This window comes from Heterocephalus glaber, unplaced genomic scaffold, assembly GCF_053883595.1.
Source record: "Heterocephalus glaber isolate CG9 unplaced genomic scaffold, H.glaber_assembly_v1.0 deba00001538, whole genome shotgun sequence".
NCBI lineage: Eukaryota > Metazoa > Chordata > Mammalia > Rodentia > Bathyergidae > Heterocephalus > Heterocephalus glaber.
In genome coordinates this window covers 34,445,599-34,468,876 of record NW_028258333.1, presented here as the reverse complement: position 1 = coordinate 34,468,876, position 23,278 = coordinate 34,445,599, and the positions used below count along the sequence as shown (strand labels likewise).

The 23,278-nt window shown below is 36.1% G+C and overlaps 1 protein-coding gene across 3 annotated transcripts in view; it reads right to left on the bottom strand.

Annotated features, from left to right (window-relative positions):
• The window catches only part of Itga1 (integrin subunit alpha 1), a 140,107-nt gene that overhangs the window by 51,749 nt on the left and 65,080 nt on the right, over positions 1–23,278 (bottom strand). For all 3 annotated transcript variants that reach the window (XM_004848539.3, XM_021261433.2, XM_021261434.2), the window contains 6 exons: positions 23,082–23,170; positions 22,746–22,857; positions 22,019–22,146; positions 10,757–10,905; positions 6,098–6,248; positions 3,048–3,213 (listed from right to left, as the gene is read on the bottom strand). In XM_004848539.3, coding sequence (XP_004848596.1) covers positions 3,048–3,213; positions 6,098–6,248; positions 10,757–10,905; positions 22,019–22,146; positions 22,746–22,857; positions 23,082–23,170 — 795 coding nt within the window. The remainder of the gene's footprint in view (positions 1–3,047; positions 3,214–6,097; positions 6,249–10,756; positions 10,906–22,018; positions 22,147–22,745; positions 22,858–23,081; positions 23,171–23,278) is intronic.

Genomic DNA, 23,278 nt, shown 5'->3' with positions numbered 1-23,278 from the left:
TAATAGATAAGGGGGGGACTTTTTGACAAGGCTCCAGGCCACATGCTATCTGAACACATATTTTTCAAAGATTCTGTGCCATTCTGAAGTTCTGTACTGAAATGTAAAGACAATCCAGAGCATTCTATGGAAGTACATTACTCTCAAATTTTTCTCTAAGTGTTCATGAGCTTAAGCCACAACTTCCTGAGGGAAATGAGAGAATGCTGAGTTACTTGCTTCCAGGGGAGTTACTGATTTATTTGGCCTTGAAGATTAGTTAAAAATATCACATAATTTTTGAGAAGTCAGCCTGCCTTTCCAAAAGGGGCAGAAAAAAAATAAAAATTTTGGAATTAAACATATTTACTATTTACTTACTGGCATAAAAATATAAACAAATACATCAGTGATTGCCTTTTCACAGGACTAGACTAAGTAGGGCAATCAATCAAGAATTCAAATATATCATTGTAATGTCTTGTGTGAATTGTCCTCTAGAGGATTGGGACACAATTTTATTTGAAATCGTGTTTTACATACACATTGCTTTGCAAGACCAAAAGGCAAGAATGCAGGAGCAGAACTATGCTGCTGTCTTCCTTTCAGGTGGGAACAGACAGAAGGAAGCTATATGACATTTGCCTGCTCCACTGACATCCATGGTAAGAGCCCACTGCATGTCTCTGAGTTCGTGACTTTAAGCCCTTCCTTGCACTGTTCATGGGGCTGAGCCAACTACTCTAATCCCTGTGCAGCCTCTAACGAGGGACTTCAGCATTTCTTCCAGGACTTAACAGGAAAGGGAGATCTTAGACCATTTCCTGGTTTTATTTGACCAGGCTTTGGTTTGTCTGCCTTGCCAGGTGGCACTGTCCTTGGCAAGCCGACTTTTATAATTGCAACTATTTACCATCTAAAGATAAATGTTGACAGGAAATGCAGATTTCCCAAGTAACAAGGAAAAGGCCTATTTAGAAAAGCTTATTATGAAAGAAAAAGAATCATCTAGTCAACACAGCTTTCGGTTAGCTTTGATAGTGCAGCAAAAGACATGGAAGATATTTTTAATTGGTGAAGTGTCTTAAAAAATAATTTTGTTTTTAAATATAAAAACTTTTTGAAGTGCTTGGGCACTCCAATATGGAGCTTTCAACCTCTGGTGTTTTTAGGTTAGAAAGAATTTGAAAATCTTATTTCCAGCAAACTGACCCCCACCCCCACATGATGTGGGCTCATTTCTGCCAGTCTGGGGTTATATTTATTTGCTAAGAAATGATACTCATTATGTTTAACTATCTCAAGTAACAGAATAATTTTTCTTTTAAATTATCTTTACAGATTATTTCTTGGCTTATGTTATTAAAAGTATGAAATAACTTGGAAGAATTTTTTTTAAAGGCCAAGAAAGCCTATTGGCAAATGACAGCAGAATGGCTGCTGAAAGACTAAAATCATGTTAGAATAACTTGAACACAGAATGCAAAAGAGCTGAGCTCTTTAAAAGTAGCTGCAACTTCAGTTTGCTACAGAATTCTAGTTTTCTGTTTCCAAAGGCACAGAGGAAAAGGACCCAGGGGCAAAGGGGAGCAGAGAAATTCAGTTTGGCTGGGCTGTCAATCCCTGTAATCTGTAAACCAAACTTTCTAAGTACTGATTGTGACCTAGATATAAAATCAGCAGAATGAGCACAGCCAATATTTTTTCACTGAATGTGAATAGAATAAAAAGAAAGATAAAAACCATCACAGTACATTGCATATAAGAGTTAGTTTTAGGGCCGGGGATTTAGCTCAGTGGTATCATGCCTGGCTGGCAAGTGCAAGGTCCTGAGTTCGACCCCCGGTACCGAAAAAAAATAGAGTTAGTTTTATTCTTAAGAGTTATTGTTGTGTGAGCATTGGGTTGCAGAGCAAAATATACCTATTATCTTGGCTCACTCAAAAAGTCTGAATGCCATTATTTTAAATCATTTTCTTTATATACATTTTTATATTCTGTCAGTAACTTTTTCTGCACTTTTTTTTTTTGGTACTGGGGATCGAACTCGAGTCCTTGTGCTTGCGCAGTAGGCCGCGAAACCACTGAGCTAAATCCCTGGCCCTTTCTGCACTTTTTTAGCCCCTTGATGCTCAACCAAAATGGTCCACCTTTTTTTTTTTTTTCCAGTTCTGTCTCATTCTCATTTTATCTTTATTTGCTATTTTCAGGGTGTGTCAAGGAGACTGAGTGAGGCCTTCTACATTTCTATTTCTAGCATGTCCTCACTGAAAGAGTCACTGGATGTGGATGCAGCGTAAGGGCAAAAGCATTCTCCATGGTTTTTCCTCCTAATGGAAATAGGCGCACTCCCTGAGACTCCAAATCTTCAGAGAACATGAAGAAGGAGGCTTCAGAGAAAATGATGATTTGCCTGACATGAGAATTCTGAGGCCTTTTTGTCAGGTAATATCTAGGTCCAGAGTAATTTGTTAACCTGACATCCCCTACCTAAGGCAGAGGAGAGAACAGCATGATGCAATATCTTCAACAGCCAGTCACCCGTGGGGGAAAAAAATCTATAAAGCTACAAGATTTAGACATAGAGAAGGCAAGTTTCAATGGCACAGGGCTTGAGACAGAGCTCCATGAAGGCCTTTAAATTGTGCAGAGTAAAACACAGAGAAAATGGATGAACAAAGAAATTATTCCTTCAGGCCACTCTCATAGTAGCCCTAAAACACGAAAAAGAAAAAAATGGAAAGAAAATTTTCAGCCTGTAGCCCCATATTCCAGAAAAGGAATAAAGAAGAGTACTGTACATGGAAATATTTTTGTTCTTGCATGTCCACACTGACTGCTGTGTTCATGGGCTCTCTCATTAGCACTGCCATGTCCTTACAAAGGTACCATTCTGTGTGAAATGGTCAGCTCAGTGACAGATTTATATAAAAGGGAATTGTGCCATGCTGCCTATTGTACACAGTAAAAAATATATTAGTGATTTGCTAGAAATAAATACCAAAAAACCATTACAATGAGTTTGAATTGCAGATAGGACATCCAGGGTTAGAAGAAATATTCCATACCTTCCAGGGCAAATATTCTTTCTCCCAGAGATTTAACAATAGTGACCAGGGCCAATTCATCAGAGACATTGAAGAAATGGTTTTCAGTGGGTTTACTTGCAATCGATTTTATTTCCTCTACAAATTTTTCTGTGCTTAAATTTCCTCTGTTATAACTGCCAAGAATCTAAGACACAACAAAAACAGCAAGAACAAAGTTTAACTTCTATGTGTTAAATAAGAATGTCAAATGTATTGGAAGTAAACCAGAGTGTGGAGAGTACCTTAGCATAATGCAATTTTTATGAATTGCCATATTTGTGTAAGAGTGATTTACAGAACCCTAAATTAATATTCAACAAACACAGCCATTGGTATAGAAAAATGTAAAGGGAAATCTTGTACATTTTTTTCTCCTGTAGTTCAGTGTCCCTGTTTATTAACAACTCTATCTTTGAAACCTGACAGTTCAAAAGTAACGTTATAGTTTCTAAATGTCTTTGATGTTATTCCAGCGAGTGACATCACCATCTGGTTGGTAGAAGCACTCAGCAAGTAAGTTGTCTGATCATGAATGGGTAGCTCTTCCTGAAAAATCTTACCAAGACACCGTCTAGCATACATGTATATACATGTATTGTATATATATGAATACATATTCAGACATATATTGGACTAAGTCATAAACTTAATTGGTAATCTAAACAATAAGTAATTAAGGCATTACTTTTTTAAACCAAATGATGAAGACAGAAGCATTGTTTTTTATAGAGAGGAAGAAGAGGCAGGAATTACCTGTTATAGTTAATAAGAATTATTTAGATATCCAAGCAGGGTTTGTAGGAAGGTCTAAACCAGGAGTTTACAAATTGCAACTAGAGAAGAAAAATTTAACTCCTGTCTAAGTGTGGAAATCTGAGTGCTAAGGATCACAATTGGTTAACATTTGAACAGGGACCTTGGGCACTTTCTCTCAGTTTAGCTATGTGATGGGGGAAGAAAATTAGAAAAAAAGTAGTAGAGAATTTGTACATTCTGCTAGAGGTAGGGAAGGGAAATTCAATGGCCATTGATCATACATTGAACAAATCCTCTCTTCTTTAAAAACAATACCCAAGATACCCTTCCTAGAATTGGCCATGTCACCACATCTGGGAGGTACATGACCAGTGTAAGCAGAGAAAGGCAGGAGAGAAGGAGTCTCCAAGCTCCAGAGAAAGCATTATATCCATGGTATTCCTCTCTGAACATACTACTGGACTCCTTGGTTTGTCAATAATTTTGTTTCCTGTGGGTTTATTTCAATCCATACAAATTCTGAATAATGTGACTCTGTGTCTCCTCTGACTTATTCTATAGATTATGTGACATCCCAGTCTGAAAAATCATTCTTGGTTCCTATTTAGCATATTCTAGATTAACTATTGGATGGACATCATCCATAAATTGGTACAGTTGAAAATGCACATTAAACAAATCTAACAACTTTTGGACATGCATGACTGAGTTGGTTCATTGTGGTGTGAATGTTATCATTTAGTGGTATCTGTGACAGGATAGAGGCAAGTAGATAAAGTTTATTAGAAAAACTGACCAAATGACATGCTTAAAGAACAAAAATAAAGTGTGTGACTATAATAATATGGGAGTATATATTTACAGGAAAATAGAAGAAAAAATTCCAGGAGTTACTGTGACTTGTGTACAATTTTGAACTATTTTATATCACAGAGGAAAATTTAAAAAGAAATATATTTTGATCCTTCACCCATGGCTCTAGTAGCTTATAAAAACATTTTCCATAAACAAGAAGAGATTGAAAAAAATCAACACTTTTAACTTACTCCCATTTCGCTCCATTCAAATATCTCAGGCTAAAGTATTTAGAATTCTGCTAATGTTTACCTGAAATTAACATTCAGAATTGAAATTTCCATGAGGCAACTGTGGTAAATGCAAAGTATACAATTTACATATAACAGATCTTCTTTTGCTTGAAAAATAAATAAAATTCTAAGATCCTTTCTGATGTCTGACTTTCATTGGAACATTGTAGGTGATACAAACCTCGCAGCCATTATCTTCTAAGATTAGAATCTGAACACAAAACGTACCCCTGATTAAAATATCTAATATCCTCAAGTGACAGAAATAGAGATCATGGAGAAGAAGACTCAAAACCAAGTCAGGACTCTCATCATATCTGAAAATTTAACAGAAACTGCAGCATTAGCATAGGGAACTTAGTTTATCAATAATCTTTTTTTGGCAGCTGTTTCTAACCAACACATCTCCATGTTGTTTAGGGTCAAATGGTGGTGGTGGTGGTGGTGTGTGTGTTTGTGTGTGTGTGCGTGTGTGTGTGTGTGTGGCAGGGGAGATGGAATAGAAGGAACAGCCAAGGAATAAATGAAGAATTTCTGGTTTATTGGATTGTCTGTAGAATGAAGGGATATTGGCACATCATAAATCCCAGAGCAGACTGTAAGTATGAGTATATCACTGTTAATTTTTCACAGATTATTATAGAAGTTATGTTTTGGTTCCAGACTCTCAAATTTTAGGAAAAACAATTAATTAACAAGGAATGGATTTACTACCTAGTATATCTTTAGTGGCCCACTTTTTAGCCTTCCTTTCTTCCTTCTCTCCTTCTCTCCTCTCTTTTCCTCCCTCCTTTGTCCCTTTCTTTCTCTTCTCCATCTTCCCTTTATACCTCACTCTTTCCAGTCCAGTCATCTTTCCTGTCCATTAATTTTTCTTCTTTCCTTCTCTACATCTATTTTTCACTTTCATCCTCTTTCCCCTTTATCTTTCTTCCTTTTTATTTCTCTTTTTACTGTTTCTTTTTTTAAAAAATATTTTTTCCTTCCTTTCTTTCATGATTATGTGTTGAATATTTGACCTGGCACTGTGCTGGGTGCTGATGACACAGAAGGGAGTAAAACCCAACCCTTATCCATATAGTTTACTTTCAAATGGAGAAGTTTCTTTCTTAAAATTTTTGTGATATGCACACAGCCCCTATTTTCACACAAGAGCTTGAAAATCATCCCTAGCAATGTACTTACAGCTATGGCAAATCGCTGAATGTTTTCATCTTCACAGTCCTGGATGACCTTATTCAGTTTATAATTGTCATGTGACTCTCCATCAGTCACAACAACCATGACTTTTTTTACTCCCCTCCGGGCACCTCGGGCTTCAGTGAATGCCTCCTTCCTAAAGTGAGCACAGACAGAAGGGTGCTGGTAAAACATCACCTCAACATTGAGCCAAGTGAAAAACTAAATTAACATTAGCAACTCTAGGTGGCCTGGTGCTTCTCTCCAAGATCAACATGGATACCCATTGTGCAAGTCAAGATCATCCTCACTGGTAATTGTTTCAGATGTATTCCAGGTGATGGGGAAGTCATCACATATGCCATACACAAAAGACAGCAGTATTTTCTTCTTTGGAAACAAAACAGTGAGACTGACTATGGCATGCATGAGGCTCAGAAGTCAGCTCTGTAAAGAGCCTTCTGGATGCTCCTTTCTCTAGAAACACTCCTTCTCTCCCTCAACAGGCCTGTTTTCTTCTACTTCTGGCTTACGTGTTTGCTTGAAATCTCACTCTACTTGTACCTGCTCTGATATTCATAGGACAGTTTGGAAATCCTTTGCTCTAAGAAGGTGAGATGAGACAGTTGAATATTTGTGGGGCTGTGAATGCTTAAGAGTGTTTTGGGTATGAGGAGAAATAAGAAATAGCTATAAAAGACTACAGAGAGCATGGTCTGAGTCTGTGGAGTAGATCACGGTATATAGGAGGATTTAGGTCTGAAACAGTGTCTTAGTCACTTTCTTGTCTCTGAGACATAATACCAACACCCACAACTTAAAGAAGAGAGGTTTATTTTGACTTAGAGCTTCAGTCCATGCCTCCAAGACAGAAACAGGATGGGAAAGGGGCTTGGTGGGGGAAAAGGTGCTCACTGTCCAGGAAGCAGACAGAGAGTGGAGGAGCCAGGGATAAGAATGTACCCTTCCAGGTCACACCCCCAGTGACCACCTCCAATCAGGTCCCACCTCGTAACAGCAAGTCAGCTACAGCATCTCCATGATCCAATGACCTTCCACACACATGAGAATTTGGGGAGGAGCATTTTAGATCTAAATCATAACAACTAGGTTTTAGAACACAGACTGTTGAAAGTGGAGTGGGATGAGGTATGGAGAGAAAGGAAAATGCTATAGCCTAACTGCAAAGAAAAAAATTTGAATTTAATTCAATAAGTGTATATGGAAGGAGAGAGATGACAGGGGCATGGATAATTTTTATTTGTTTCATGTATCTTATACACACACATACCTCCTGTTACTTCCTGTACTCAACTCAATTTTCACTCTGGAGTCTTGGAATTAAAGATTACATGTTAATTAGGACTAAGACAATGAAAGAATTTTATATACATATATACGTATTTTAGATTTTTAGATTTTGGTATAAAGGGCAGCAACCATTACAGTGACTATTCTTTAAATATTATAGTTTAGTTGAACAATTATAGTTAGGGATATGCCAAAGAAACACCTCTCCTAAACTAACACTCCAAATGATTTGTACAATTTCTGTGGGTTGTACCACTGATACCCAGCAAAGCCACAACAATATTTTGGAGCAGAGGGCAAGGATCTTGGTGATGTGAGCAAAGGGATTTTATCTGTGATTATTTTTTGCCTTTAAGGGGACTTAAAGCAAATGTGACAAAATACTGACAACTGTTAATTCTGTGGAATGGATACACAGAATTTTGTACTAGTTTTTAAATTTTTAAACTTTATGTAACCTGGATGGAAATCTATTGGTTGCTTCTGAAGTAGAGAATGGTTTTCCGGGACTAAGTCCTTAACATATAGGATGTCTGCATTAACTCTGGTTAGTCTCAGAAGTAAACTGAATTTTAGGACACCACTTGGTGTCAGAAGATTAATCATACTGGGGAATAACCCCTACAACTGATGTCAGCAATGAAGTACTGAGTGTTGAGAGTAAAGAAAGAGTTTTTCCTACTATTCACCTGCCTTCAGCAAGACTCATGTTGAGTCAGGCTAGAAAGAATGTCCCTAGCTTTCATTTTTCCTCGTGGTAATTTTTCATTCACTGACTCCCTAACCTGATCCACAGCTATAAATCTCCACTTGTCCTTGTTGTATTCAAAATTGAGCCCAGTCTCTTTCCCCTATTGCAAAACCCCACTGTAGTAGTCTTCTCTCCAAGGAGGTCTTCCTTATCATCTTTAACAAGTGTGTGAATAGTTTTTAATTAACATACTATATAAAGAGATTTTCTGACTTTTTAAAATACACGAACTAAGGTGAAAGCTCATGTTAAAGGCTAGGCTTTAAAAGAAGTTTTGGGTATGAATATCGTCTGAGACTTGATCCTTTTTGCAATTCTAATTCCTTAGAGGATTACCAAAACTTTCTAATTTTCTTAAAGATCAAGGTCATAACTGAACTAAATGAACATCAGCTGGGGCAGATGATTAAAAGAGCTTCCTTAAAGAAGATCTGGGTCCTTTGAAACCAGAGCTGGCTTTGTATACTGGAAGAGTAACCACTGGCAGAATTCCTGAGTACAACCATTCTGTTTCAAGCATATTCCTTAACAAATTGTCCTTGTCACCAAAACACTACTATATAATCCTCTTTCTTGGATTTAAGTATTGTCCTCCTTGTGTGGCTTTAAAAAGTAAAATACGCTGGGCTGGAGATTTAGCTCAGTGGTTCTGCTGCCTGCTTCGCAAGTGCAAGATCCTGAGTTCAATCCCTGGTACAAACAAACAAACAAACAAAAAAATGAAAATACCCAGGAAGGTCCCTTTCTTTCACATAGCAGAATCCATGCATATGATCAAATATTGTAAGTCTATTGGCGAGAATGAAAATTTGGGATTTGAGATTTGGGTTAGGGAGAAGGTAACACAAAATATATATTCAGCTGGGAAGTATGCAAAGTGGGAGTAATGGATTTTAAGAAATTGAAACTGTTGTTTGAGACTGTTCTTGACTGAAAGGAATGAAAAACAATGAAAAATGTGTTTAAATATGAAAAACTAATGTATGAGAAAAACAATTAGTACTGAAATATCACTATAGATTTTTTTGTGTGCATTCAAAACTCAGTAAACTGTGTAGTACAGCTAGACATTTTGTGAAACACATAGGCAAAAACCATATGGGAATGGGATAGGGTGATATTCAATGCAGAAGCAATAGCAGTTTTCTATGATTAACATTCATTCTTAACTGGTTGCTTTTGGAAAATGCACAACTCTTTACAGGGTCAGAGCTTTCAAAGAACACTTTCATTTACTTTGCATGTGCAGTCACTGTTAATTATTACTGAAGAGGACACATTCAGGAAACCTAGATCTGTGCACTCGCTGTGCAGGCAAATGGACATCCTATCGGCAGGTAAATGTAAAATTGCCTCATCCATTTGCAGTAATTTTCTTTTGGGTTCCATATAACTAGATCCACATGTTTTTCTAACATTTGAGTCTAAAGCTGCACATGAAATTTTAAATATTTGCATATCCAATCCATTTTAATGATTTTAACGTCCTTAAAACACTGTGAAGTGAGACCATGGATAATTAACTCTTTGCCTTAGATGAGAGTCCAGAAGTTAAAGACACTCAACAGAATTCATTGTGGTTTTTTTTGGTACCCGGGATCATATTCAGAACCTTGTGCTTGTGAGGCGGGTGGCGCCACACCACTGAGCTAAATCCCTGGCCTAGAATTCCTTTTTTTTTTTTTTTTTGGTACCGGGGATTGAACTCGGGATCTTGAGCTTGCGAGGCAGGTGCTGAAAACACTGAGCTAAATCCCCGGCCCCGGCCTAGAATTCTTAACATGAGTCACACTACTCATTGGATTTCTTATAAAATTGGGTGTTGTTTAGTTTTTGTTTTAAAATTTGCTAGTTTTTTTAAGGGTAACAAAGCGAGAAATAGCAAGAGATAAGAACTGAATGAGATTGAAGGAAATACAAGAAATATTCTATATTTGTAAGAGAGGACAGTTTGTAGGTCTTTGGAAAAGAAAATTTTACCATACAGTGGGTTTTCTCCATGAAGAAATCTAGAGAAAGGAAGAAGGAAGGGATGAAATTGGAAAGAATTTAAGAAAAGGAAGGAAACAAAGCATTACAAATAATAAAACCATTTTTCATTTCTTCCAAACTTTACACTGAAAATGTTTGGAAATGAAACCATAATTAATGTGACTTTAAAAAATTCTTATCTGAGCTTTAATAATACTAAGCTTTAATAATATTGAATCGAATACTAAAAGCATATGGCCATACTAGAATATAAATACATATTGAGTAGAAATAAACTATATTTTCATTCGTTCTTTTAAATTGAGACTCTTAGAAGCTGAAAACAAACAGTAAATGGAACAAATATTAAGTCTTAGTATACAAGAACATGATGCAATGGAGTACAGTAATTTTAAAAAATTGACTATATTAATGAAATCCTTGCAATAACATGAAAAAGTAATACAGAATGCATTATAGAAAAGCTTGATTCTCTAGGAACCAATTTGTATCTGATTTTAAACAGGGTGATACTAAGTATTACCAATATAAATGTTCAATCAGGCTCTGAAGAGCACAGCTATTGCAGTTATTTTTCAGTCTTTTATTTTGGTCGGTTTTTATTCATATACCTTGCCGTGTCTATTCCAAGGGCTGTGTTAGTCCGGCGGCCACCTCTCTGGAATATTTTTTTTGCTGCAACAAGTACCTCTTCTGTAGATGAGTATTTATTAAGGTTGAACTCATGAGTTACATTTTCTCCATATTGTACAATTCCAACCTGAAATACCAACCCACTGGTAGTTAGAAACCTGGCAAAATTCTCATTCAGTTTTCTTGAGTTTAAATATATGGTAAGATGTAATACATTTTAGTCTTTCTGATGAGTTTAAAAAAATTGGCAATGCATAAATCCTTCTACTTCAGTACCAATAACCATGGCCATTCTGTGGATAACAATTAAAAGAGCAAAACTAAAGATTTCTCAAATGATTGGCTTGCCTATTCAACAATTTTTACTAAATGATTTTGATAGGCTTACATAAGAAAACTATGGGGTTTTTTTAAAGCTTTTTTGTTTTAGAGTAGGTGATACAAAACACAAATAAATAGATAATATTGTTTAAAAGAAATAGACTATATGAATTTTCCTTTCAAGTTGCTTAGTCCAATATAATACAAATAAGAAAGAACTAGAGAATATGTGTAAAGTTTAGATGAGGTATATAGTGTTAACTGAATGAATAGGTAATCTGCTCAATCTATGTGTAGTTTAGCCCTGTTCTTCTAAGAATACCTCTTCCGTGAAATATCCTTTGCCACTTGTCCCAAGATGATGAGTTATTATATTTGGAACAAATATGACCAGAAATCCCTTTGCAAACAAAGTAGGATACAACTAATTACAAAAAATAAAATAAAATAAAGGATGAAGAGACACTCACAACTCTAATTCAGGTTATTTGCTTGACATAATTAAGTGTGCTAGGCATTTTTAGTATCCTATGCATAGGTTTTAAATTCTTTTCTTCAATGATCTTACAACATTTGATTAATAATCCTAGAAAATATGAATAATAGGAATCCATATAGACTTTGTATTATTTATGTGTACATAAATGTTCGGTGTAAACAGAAATATAATGATTTTGTTACTTAGACAATCATTAAGCTTAATTCTAGGCATCAATGTCAATAAATACTGTTGTAGAAGTTAATTTCTTATCCATTCGGGACATCTTGGACAGTTTGTTTTATTTTTATTTCCCCGTGTTTTTATTTGATTAAGCAGGGAACTATAGAACTGAAAATTTTCACATCTACTCCTCTCATTATCCTGGGATATTTTATCATCTATAAGCTTATTCTTTTAAAAATTAAGATATAAGAGAACTTAAAAGTCTTACAACTGATGGTTCCCACATTTTTTCTGTACAGTATTTAACTTCTAATTACTCAACAAGATTCACTTTAGCAAACAGCCCTTGGGCTCCTAAACTGCTTTGCCCCAAAAGTTTAAAGAGCTGAAAATACAAGGAAATTTTCTCCCTCCTCACCCCTTACCCTGTCCAAAGGAAATGCAGGGAATTCAAGACCAGGCCCTTAACTCAAGTGGGAGCTTCCCTTTCAGATTAGGATGAGGCCTGGACTTCATCTGAAATTATACCCTTGTTTGTTGTCTCGTGTTTGTGCTCAGCTTTGATTCTCCAAATTCCTTCCTATTTTATTCAGAACAGAAAGTGCTTCTTGAATAAATCACTAGTACATGAATCTTTCTTTCAAGGTTTGCTTTTGGAGAACTAACTGGACCTGAGATAGGTCTAAGTCCTATCATCGATGTTCCTTCAATCCTGCTCAGGCCAGGCATAATAGCCTTCAACCTAGACCACAGCAATTACTGATCTCTCCATTTCTGATCTCTCTCCTTCCATTTCCACTCTACTAAAATTCATCTACATATTATTAGAATATTAACCACAAACTATTGCATTTATCATACAACTTCCCCATTCTAAAACATCCAGTGATCTCCATTGCCTACATCAGTGCCTTTGAAATATACTTTAAGATAGAATATTTTATTCTAATTTTAAAAAGAAAACAGATAAAAATTCAAGCAGCTCCTTGAAAAAAAATATTAGAATCCAGTTTTTCTCCCCTTGACTGTCAACAGTCTTACCGTCTCTATTTACCCTCATCTTCAGGGTTCTCTAGTATTAATTCTACCTCTACCAAATGCCCTTGTCTGTCCCTCCATCTAAACCAACTTCTACCCAACCTGTGAGGTTTAACTTCTACTTTCTTTGCAAAATTTTCTCTAGCTCATTGCCAACTGAGCCCATATTGACCTTTACTTTCTCAGAACACTGAAGCAAATGAGTCTGTGAGTGCTGCATTCTTCTCAACTGTTCTGGATGTGTGCTTTACCTCTCTAGCTGCATCACAAGTTCTAAGGGGTCAGGCAGGGGTAAAAAGCATGGACTGTATCATGGCTTATGGTTTTCTTTTATCCCTTACCACTGCTCTGCTTTGCTCATAGCTGACACTCATGCATCCCTAGTAGATGATTGCTTCACATAGCAAGTGGAAAGTTGAGATAGCAGGAAAATAATGATAAGCAGAAAAAGAGAGATACAAAGAAGTGTGGGAAATGTGCAGAGTGGGAGTAGAACTCATGTTGCAGGGAAATGACATCCGATGTAGGTTCCTGGATGATACAGTGGCTGCTTATTTCCTTATAAACCAGACAGAATAAGGCCTGGTGTGAGTCTTCCCCAAAAAGGGATACCATTTATTAATTTTTAGTACAGTAGGAGGGTCAGATTTCAAAGCTAACACACATAGTGCTGTGCTGAGTATTGGAGGAACCCTGTTCAATAAAAATAATTTCAGTCCTAGCTTAGCTTATCATTTAAAGCAAATAAAACAGATTCCTATAAGCATAAATGTGTATACAAGCAGTGGAATCAAATAAGTATGAGAATTAAAGATAAAAAGTAAGCGAAACCTTGAAAACACACTGAGGGGGAAGGGGAACAAGAATCAACAGCATATTCTCTCTTTCCCATTGAAAAATCTCATGGAGGAAGGAAAGACCAGCTTCCTGAATGAGACTGCCAGGAAAAGAAGAAGACAACACATCATAAAAACACTATGGGTGGAAACAAGTGGTCTTAAAAGCCTTAGATTTATGTCACAGATGACAATTAAAGAACTTTAAGTAATTTTAGAAAACGAGAGAAAGAAAAGCAAACAAAAATCTTCATATTTGACTTGATGACGTCAATTGTACTAGAACGGTATAAACACCAGCAGATAGAAGTTGAGTAGAGAGCTGGGGAACAGTAATGCACAGGAAAAGATTCTAGGCATTTTCTTGCTAGATAAAAAAAGTAAGTAACATTGACAGCTAAAAGAAGTAATTTGGTTAGATATAGACATTCTCAAAGGGGAAATGGCAAGAGAATAGCTATGGTATCAGCAAAAGAGTGGGTGAATAAAGGGGGATAAATAGTTACAAGTGGAAGGAAGAGTTCCATTTCAGAGGTAACTGGGACGTTATCTTCCTGCAAGGGTGTGTGGTTTGAACTTCTTGATTAAATAGGAGAAAAGACATGATAATCCAAGACCAAAGAGACCTAGGCAGTGATTCAGGCCATACCATGTATCAGGCACAGAATGGCTATCCATTATGTTTCATGAATATGAGATTTAAAACATTGATTCCATTTTTTTGCATGAATGTAATGTTAATAATCCTTTATTAGATAAATCCCTGAAATAATATCCCCTTACCTTTCCCCCAGGGAGTTCTAGATCCCTTGGTATAGTAATAGGCAAGATTTTAAAACATAATTTCATGGCCGAAAAATCTTGGAAAACAACGAGTTAAAAAAATTAAACAAACTTTTTAAAGACCTTTTCCATCATTTTATATTTCCTATCTATACAAAAATGTCAGATTTCCAATGGTGCAAAAGAGAAAGGCTTTCTCCTACTCCTGTCCCCAACTGCTCTCCTGTCGCAGAAGCAAACTCTTGAACATGTTCTCAGTGTTTTTAATATGAAAGCATGCACTGTGAATCACAACTGACAGAAAGACATGCTTATTTTATTGTTACTTGTGGGATTTTTTTGTGAGAATCATATTCAGCCTTTTATATAACATACTTTGGGAAATATTACAATAGTTTGAGTTACATGCTTTGTAATTGTTCTGCTTTATTCATCTTTTTTATATTTATGATATATCATTATGCTTTGTAGTTATTCTAATATATGATTTTATTTCATTTCTAAGTTCAAAATTTTTTACATCAAGAAAAAATTTTAATGACCTTCTTATTGACCAAGACACCTAGCATAATACTTAACCAATAAGGTACATCATAAATAGTATTTTGTGAATTAAAATAAACAAATTACTCAAATAGTTTCTTTCCTTTGGGCATATAGAAGAAAGAAGAAGAAAAGTAAATAAAAACATATTAAAAAAAGACACTGTTAGAAATCAGAGAAGAGGGCCTTTCTGATTATTATGTCATGAAACAAAGCCACATTTAAGTTTTTAATGAATGTCTTAAATGACAAGAAAGTTTAGGAAAGAGAACCATAGCCATTAAGTATACTGAGTCAAAAAAGCTATAAAGGAATGGACTTGTTAATTCATTTAGAATTATATTATCAGGATAAATCAGAGTTACAATACCAATGTCAAAATTTTTATGCTTCTCATGAGTTGTTTCTGGGCTTTCATTCAACAATTCACATTATCAAATCAATGACGTTTTTAGGGAAATAAAGACTTAGTAAAACAATGAGGTTTCCCATGTTGGTGTAAGATGTACAACTGCTTAATATGACAAGAACTCAGGCTCTGTGTCTGGATAATGTACAGTTCTTTTTATCAAGCTATGCTATAAAAGGTCTGCCATGCTTCTCATGTGAATGAGTCACGGTATGAACATGGTGATAAGACAGGCTACAATCCCACTTAACTGTTAGCACCTTCTGGAACTGTGTTAGCTGAAACCAGCAGCTTAACCTTTTGTCACTATGGAAAGGGACATAAACAGGACTGACTCAAAGATAGATGATCATTTCCTAAGTAAATGAGCCCTCAGAAACATAAATAATGTTAATAGATAATAGCCAAAGAGCCTAGGAAAAGTGTCTTGGCTGGCTTTTTCCTTGATGGAAGATGCTGCAATAAAAGTGACCCAGGCACAGAAATGAAAGGATAGGAGAAAGCAGAGCAAAACTTAAGCCACTGTATTCATGGAGAAGGACAAAGACTATGGGAGAAATCAGGAATGGGACAAATGGAGCTTGACAGTGAACACACGCAAAGGGAAGCCTGAAACACTCTGTAAAGGGACCCTAGGGAGGCCTGTGCACAAAGGTACCTTGTAGCTCAGTGGATCAATCTGACTTCATGAAGCCAAAAAAGAAAAGAAAAGAAAAGAAAGAAATTACTACAATGATGATTTTTAACATAGGGAAATTGAAATTTCCAGAAATTCAATTTTTAACATGAGTGATTTGCCTCTTATGTGCCAGGCAACAAATAAAACAGTCTACACTGTATTCCATAAATTAAAGTATAGTATAAAGAATTCAATCCAGGGCTGGGGATTTAGACTAGTGGTTCCACCACCTGCCTTGCAAGCGCAAGGTTCTGAGTTTGATCCCTGTACCAAAAAAAAAAAAGATTAAGAATTCAATCTGCCAGGAGAGACTGATTCATAAAACAGTGACACAATGGGTGATAAAATCAATAGGGGAGGAGTACAAAAATATTGTGGGAACATGACAGAAGGCATTCTTGGTAAGATTGGGTTAGATGATTGTAGAAAATTACAGAAAAGTGATGCTTAACTGAATTTAAGAAGTAAACTAGGGCCAGGGCCGGGGATTTAGCTCAGTGGTTCTGCCTTCTGCCTTGCAAAAGCAAGATCCCAAGTTCAATCCCCAGTACCAAAAACACACAAAAAACCAAACAAACAAAAAAACCAAGAAGTAAACTAGAACACCATGTTCTCATGGGAAGGGCAGAGGGAGTAAAATAGTACAGCACATTCTATGCAGCAAGGAACAGGGCCCAGGAAGTGGTTAAAGGGCAAGATGTGAGGTAGCACCAGGAGAAGGAAGCAGGATGCAATGGGAATGTCCAGAGGCAAGTTTGTTAAGTGCCTTCAAGTCCATTGAAAAGCTTGGCTGTTATTCACCAGACAACAAGAGAAGAAATTTAGGTAAAGAAATGATCTGAAGTTTGCTTGGAATGATTCTTCAGGATGTTGGATGGAGATGAGATTGGATGGAGATAAAGAACAGTGATGAACAGGAGGCTAGTGATGGAGAAGATTCGCCTCATTCACTGAACCACATGCAGAAACGATAGCCTGATAGATCAAAGGATGGCTGCAGGTAATTGGGCTTCTTTTCGGATTCAAAAGCAATGAATCAGGTCCCATATTTAAGGCTTGTAGGGAAATGGCTATAAAATGTGTACTAAAAGGAAGGATAAATAATATTCCTAAAATTTAATTAATTTCTCTCTTTCATTTAGCCTGGCTTAATCCTATGCTATATTCCTGATGTGAACAATCTATATATTGTTCCATTAGTATATTTCAATTTTATATTAAGCCTCACAATTTACTGGTTTTATTTAGGATAATGCACTCATATTTGACATATTTACATCATTCCCATTTATTATTAAAAGCAATGTTATATTTAGGTATTGAGGATTAATAAGCCCTCCATAATGTTTGTACTATCATATCTTTTATGGCAAGTGCAGAGTGTTTCAGGTTCATTTTTTTTTTTTCTTGGTACCAGGGATTGCACTCTGGTCCTTGTGCTATAGGTTCATTTTTACAGGTGATTTCTTTTCTTTTCTTCTTTTTTTCTTTTCTTTTTTTTTTTTTTTTTGGTACCAGGGATCGAACTCAGGACCTTGTGCTTGCAAGGCAGGCATCGCCACCACTGAGCTAAATCCCTGGCCCCCACAGGTGATTTCTTAAAGGTAATTTTATAGCTTTTACTGTTCTTGGGTAAAAGATTGGTTAGCAAAAATTCTTTGACCTTGTTTGCAAAAGCCTTAATGGGGCTACGCAGCACATGGAAGAAATTTCGAGTAGCTAGAGTGGATGTTCTCCTCATTTTTGTTGCATTGCTCTAATGTGCAGTAATTGTCATACACAAATATTTATGAAAGCTTCCTCCTCCCTCCCTCCTTCCCCTTCCTTCCTTCCTTCCTTCCTTCCTTCCTTCCTTCCTTCCTTCCTTCTTTCCTTTCTCTTTTTGGCAGTAACAATTACTTTGAGGAAAGTTTTGTATTTTTGAGACAGCCTTTCTTTGCTTATAATTATTAAATGATAAATTTATGACTGCAGAGAATATGTACAATTAATCTTTATCTATTGTATCAAGTGTACAGTTGTAATCATTATAGAAAACAAAACCTCAGGAGATAATAATCAGTGTAGAACTTTTTTCTTTGACTCACTATTCCTTTAAAACTTACTGAGAATGAAGTTCTGTTATCACTGGTTTGGAAGATAAATATGTTATGATTTTTCTGATTCTCAGCTTTAAATATCTGTTTTAAAAGGTACCATAGCTCCATGGTAGAACACTTGGATAGCATGTCTGAGACCCTGGGTTTAATTCCCAAAATCACAAAATAAAAAAATAAAAAAATAAAAATAAAAAATAAAAATAAGTAAATAGGTATGGCATTTTAATCTAATTGCTTCACATGAAATTTCTGTATTTGCATGTTAAGAAACAATAAAAGATGAAATAGTAACTATTCCATACAATTCCATCTAAATTAAAATAAAATTAACAAAACATCAGTTAATTTATAGTCAAGACTTCTCTCTTGCTACTACTAAGGTGTTCAGGAGGTAAGAAGCTGTAGTTGAGAAAGGGGATAATAGGCTTTTTCTTTACTTGATTTCCTCCTCCCTCTCCTCTGTTAGCCCTTCCCCTCCTCCTCCTCCTCCTCCTCCTCCTCCTCCTCCTCCTCTTCTTTCTTCTTCTCCTTCTTCTCCCTCATCTTCATCTTTATCTTCTCCCTCCCTTCTCCTCCTCCTTCTCCTTCTTCTGACTATAGATTGCTAACTATAATTTCTGACCTCTCCAGGGGCAGGGGTAGGGACTATGAATAAGGGTATAGAAACTCTTGCTGCACTGGTACTATCTTAAGATATCCGGATACACGTTACCACTTTTTTCCAGAGAACAGGAGAACCTCCTTCACTGGGATATCTTGGCTACATCCTCGCCCTGAGTGAGCATATTTCACCACCATCCTTAGGATTTACATATGTCTTCTGCTTTTCTCTCCACATGCATCCCTTCACTTCCAGTAGAGTCTCTGGACAGGACCTAACATGATCACATGCTGGCTCTTGGTCTCAGGGGCTCATGCTGATCCATGGGAAGCATTCACATTCTGACAGTATAGGCAGATTGAGCACAGCAACCTCAGCTTTGACTTATCTGTCAGCAGCAGATAAGCTAGATGCTACTATTATGCTCTATATATTTCAGGCTGGAGTCAGGCACCAGTCTACTATGGGTCCCAACTCCATAGATAAAAACCTCTGTATGATAGCATGGGAGCCATACTCAGTAGAATTTTTCTACATAGAAACACTCATAACAGAAGCTATCAATTCCATTCTTAGTATTATAAGGCAGCTAAGTCAAATGGAAATTAATATACAGTCAGAGAGGGAGTGGGCTCTCGAGGAAGTCAGTTAAGGGTGGAGACAACAGAATTATGGCTGGAGGGGCATCTGAAGAGGACCAGGTCTCAAGACACAGATGCAGTGGCCTGATCTACATGTGTAAGCAGTAACTTTGAATTATACTGTAATTAGCACCACTTGGTCCTTGAAGAAGGAGCAAGTCCTTTTTGATGAAGTTTGAAGATACTACCAATCATGGCATATACAGTATTTCATTAAGAATTGTTCCCTCTGGACTGAGTTCTAAAACTGAGTAATTGTGACTTCACTTTTCTGCTTCAGGGTAAATTCATCTCCTTCCATGCACTGCTAGCATCTGGCCTTCAAGGTCTGGCTCCCATTTCTCTGAAGAGGGCCATTGTTCCTTCCAGGAAAGGGGTACAAATCCATAAAACCTGTCCAAGCAGTCTAGAGTTCCTCTAGTGAACAAGCAGAATAGTTCTTATAACTCTTAGCATGGTGAAGTAATTATAGTTCTAACAGTAAAAAACATGGAAATTGCAGCAGAGTGCTTTGAGCACATAAGCAATAGATTGCTATTTATTTATTTCCCAAATTGGGAAGATCTGACACAGATCTTCACTGAGGCAATGATTATTATTCAAAATCAGCATTGTAGATGTTCTTTTTGAAGTTGTGGAGCAACTTTAAACATGCCACAGCTGCCTTGATTTTTCAAATAGCCACAAATAATTTTTAGAGTAAAATAGGTAAGTGAACTTAAAGAAAAAAATCAAGTATTCAAACAACTATATAATAGTAGAAAATTCAAAAATATATCAAGAATAGTATTAGCATTGGGAGAGAAGAATTGGATAAGAAAGTAAAATGGAATGAACAGAACAGGTAGAAAGAAAAAAAAATCATAGATAAAAGTGGCAAAAGAGGGAAAGAACTGGAAGAGAGCAATTTCATTTTGGGTGCATCAGCTCAGGAAACAGAGCACCCAAAGCCTGGCAGAGGTCTTGCTAAGGGAAGGAGTAGGGCAATCATGATGAGATGCAAAGAAGTAGAGACCTTCTTCTTGGAAGTTAGATGGGATTAGCTCAAACTTCTCTAGAAGTAGGGCTCTTAGCAAGCAACAACCTGGGACTGCAGTTCCAGAGCTGTGGCTTCTAATGTGACTTTCAATGAATCACTTAGTGTCATGTGAACATTTGCACAGGTTGACTTTGAAGCTCAATGACCTGTAAGATTCCTCCCAGTTTTCCTTTTGCAGCTTAATGAAATCTTATTGGCAAAAGTGAGAAAGGGTAGGGGAACAGGGGAGAGGAAAAAGGGAAAAGTTCTTCAAAAGAGGAAAAAGGGGGTCCAGGTGGAACATATGCCAGAAGGAAGAGCAAGTCAAAATTCTACAGTGGTCTTTTAGGATGCAGGGTGGGTGCCTTACTCCCCGTGGCAAAAAGAGGTAATATCCTCTCCAAACTTCCAGTGATTTATCTGAGAAGGTCAATTGCAGTTGACAAGTTGCATCTAGGAAAATTTGCATTTTGTGATATGTAAAAAATCAATGTTCTTTTAATGATTTTACACTGATTTCAAGGAGTTCTCTATTGTTCACTGGGCTATCCATAACCATTCCCCTGAACTAGCTCCCCACTGAGAACTATTCAGCCTTGGAACAGAGCAAATGATATTCTACTCTGAGGTAAGTTGAAATCTTCAACTATCATCCTTTTGAGAAATATTATCATTCATATATATATTGTCTTTATACAGATGGTAAGAGAGGGAGAGTCCCTGCACAGATGCACACAGACACATATATGTGTATGTGTATGTATTATGTCCCAATTTTAATGTGGATGGGGCAAATATTGATAGATTTTTTTGGTGCCTCAGAATTTCTTCCAGGATAGTCTTAGACAGGAAAGGTTTACCCACAAACCACAAAACAAACTTTTAGACTCCGATTTCAGTGCTAATTTCCTGCCCTCCAGGCACTAAGCTCAATGACATTTTATCTGCCTGCTATAGAGCATGTCTTTTCTATATTTTAAAATATATATGAACAGATAAGTTTCACAAACCTGAAATTAATTAAACACAAAATCAGTGTCTAAAGTGAAAGAGTTGTAGGAAATGCAAAATAATTATAAACAGATACTCAGGGAAAAAGCAACAGCAAAAGCTATTTGACTTCCTCCAGGTAGAGTCTAGAGCATTATTTTTTATTTAAGGAAAGAATGCTAATATAAGGCAAAATAGATTTTAAGTATATGCAGTGGTGAATTAATAATTTGTTTATATAGTAAGAGAAAGGAGATTATGAGGTGATGAGATTCATTTCTTCAGAATTTATTTCTACAAACCCTGAAATACTCATTTGATATTACCAAAGGTAGCTACACTTATTTCATAAGTAAGAATTAAATTACAAGTTATGTAAATTACAAGTTATATATATAAGGGGATATTTTCTAAGAAGATTGAAAATAGCAGGCATCTTATTTTCTGTTTGGAAAATAATGTGGTTTGAAGTAATATCCCTTTTAGTAAAAATAAAAATACAGATAAAGAACATCCTTAATTTTAGCTTTGTTGTCATTTTTATAATATTTTGATTTATTAGAATTCTGTGCATATTTATATTTATAACATCAGAAATGAAAACACAGAGTCACGTACCTGTGTCTGTTTAGGACCAATATCCATTTTTCTCAGAAGATCATTTAAAAAAGCTGTAACACTTTCCCAGGGATAAATACTGTTAGAACCATCCAGCACTATGACTATGTCCAGCTGAGAGCTGCATTCTGGAATAAAAGTAAGCAATTGTGAAAATTTGGAATCTATCTTTTTAGAGGTATATGAAGTGTTTTCATAGCTGAAAGAAGCTCATTTTAAATGTTGAATTGGTGTCTACAAAATGGATGTTTTGCATTTAATTGTTTCAGAAAAAGCAAAGGACGAAAGAATAGAATACATATTGTATTCAATTAGAATTGGTTTAAAGTTTGAACCAAGTAAAACCCATGTCTAATTAATTTTAATTAATATATTATAACAATTATATCTAGAAATTTTCTCAGTATGAATTTGATATTACCTTCTCATTCTGGGGTTATTTATAATGAAGTTAACTTCCTCAAAGAGACCCTTTAAATACAAGCAATGTGACAGCTGTAGATAGAAAGTTTAAACATGATGTTATAAAAGTTATTTATGCTAGTATTACTTCCAAAAATACCAGTGAAGTTTGGTTACATACTGACAAAGCAAACATTTACCTACATTGGTAACACTGGTAGCTGACAAAATACTTGAACTTTTTTGGCATGCTTTTATGTATACATACGTCTCATTCACTGCTTATGCTTTTCTAATATGCAAAAACACTGCATAAAATCTGTACCTTGTACAGGGGCAAAGGAGTTCACGACTTGAAATGTGGGGCTGACATCAGAACAGATTCCAGTTGTGTAATGCAGGTGTCCACATCTATAGGCATATAAGGGCCCACATGCCTTTTAAAGAATTTAAAAAAATTAAAAACTATAAGACTTAAAATGACATACAAGTTTTTAATAGTTTGTAATGATAGTGTATTCCTGTTATGAAATATTATTACTCTTTTTTTTTTTTTTTTGGTACCAGGGATCGAACTCGGGTCCTTGCACTTGCAAGGCAGGCAACGGAACCACTGAGCTAAATCCCTGGCCCCAAATATTATTACTCTTTCCTTTCTTACCAGAAATCCTCCTTTTGGGTTGGTGACTAAAGTTGATCCAAATGTCATGTTCTCTTTTACCTCTGTGACATTGGGAATTGATGTATTAACTATAAGAGAGGACAAAATTTTATGAGGATGAACATAAGTTTCACAAAGTGAAATTAAGAATCTACTCATTAAGACATTTTATTTGCTTTGTTTGTAACACATGAACA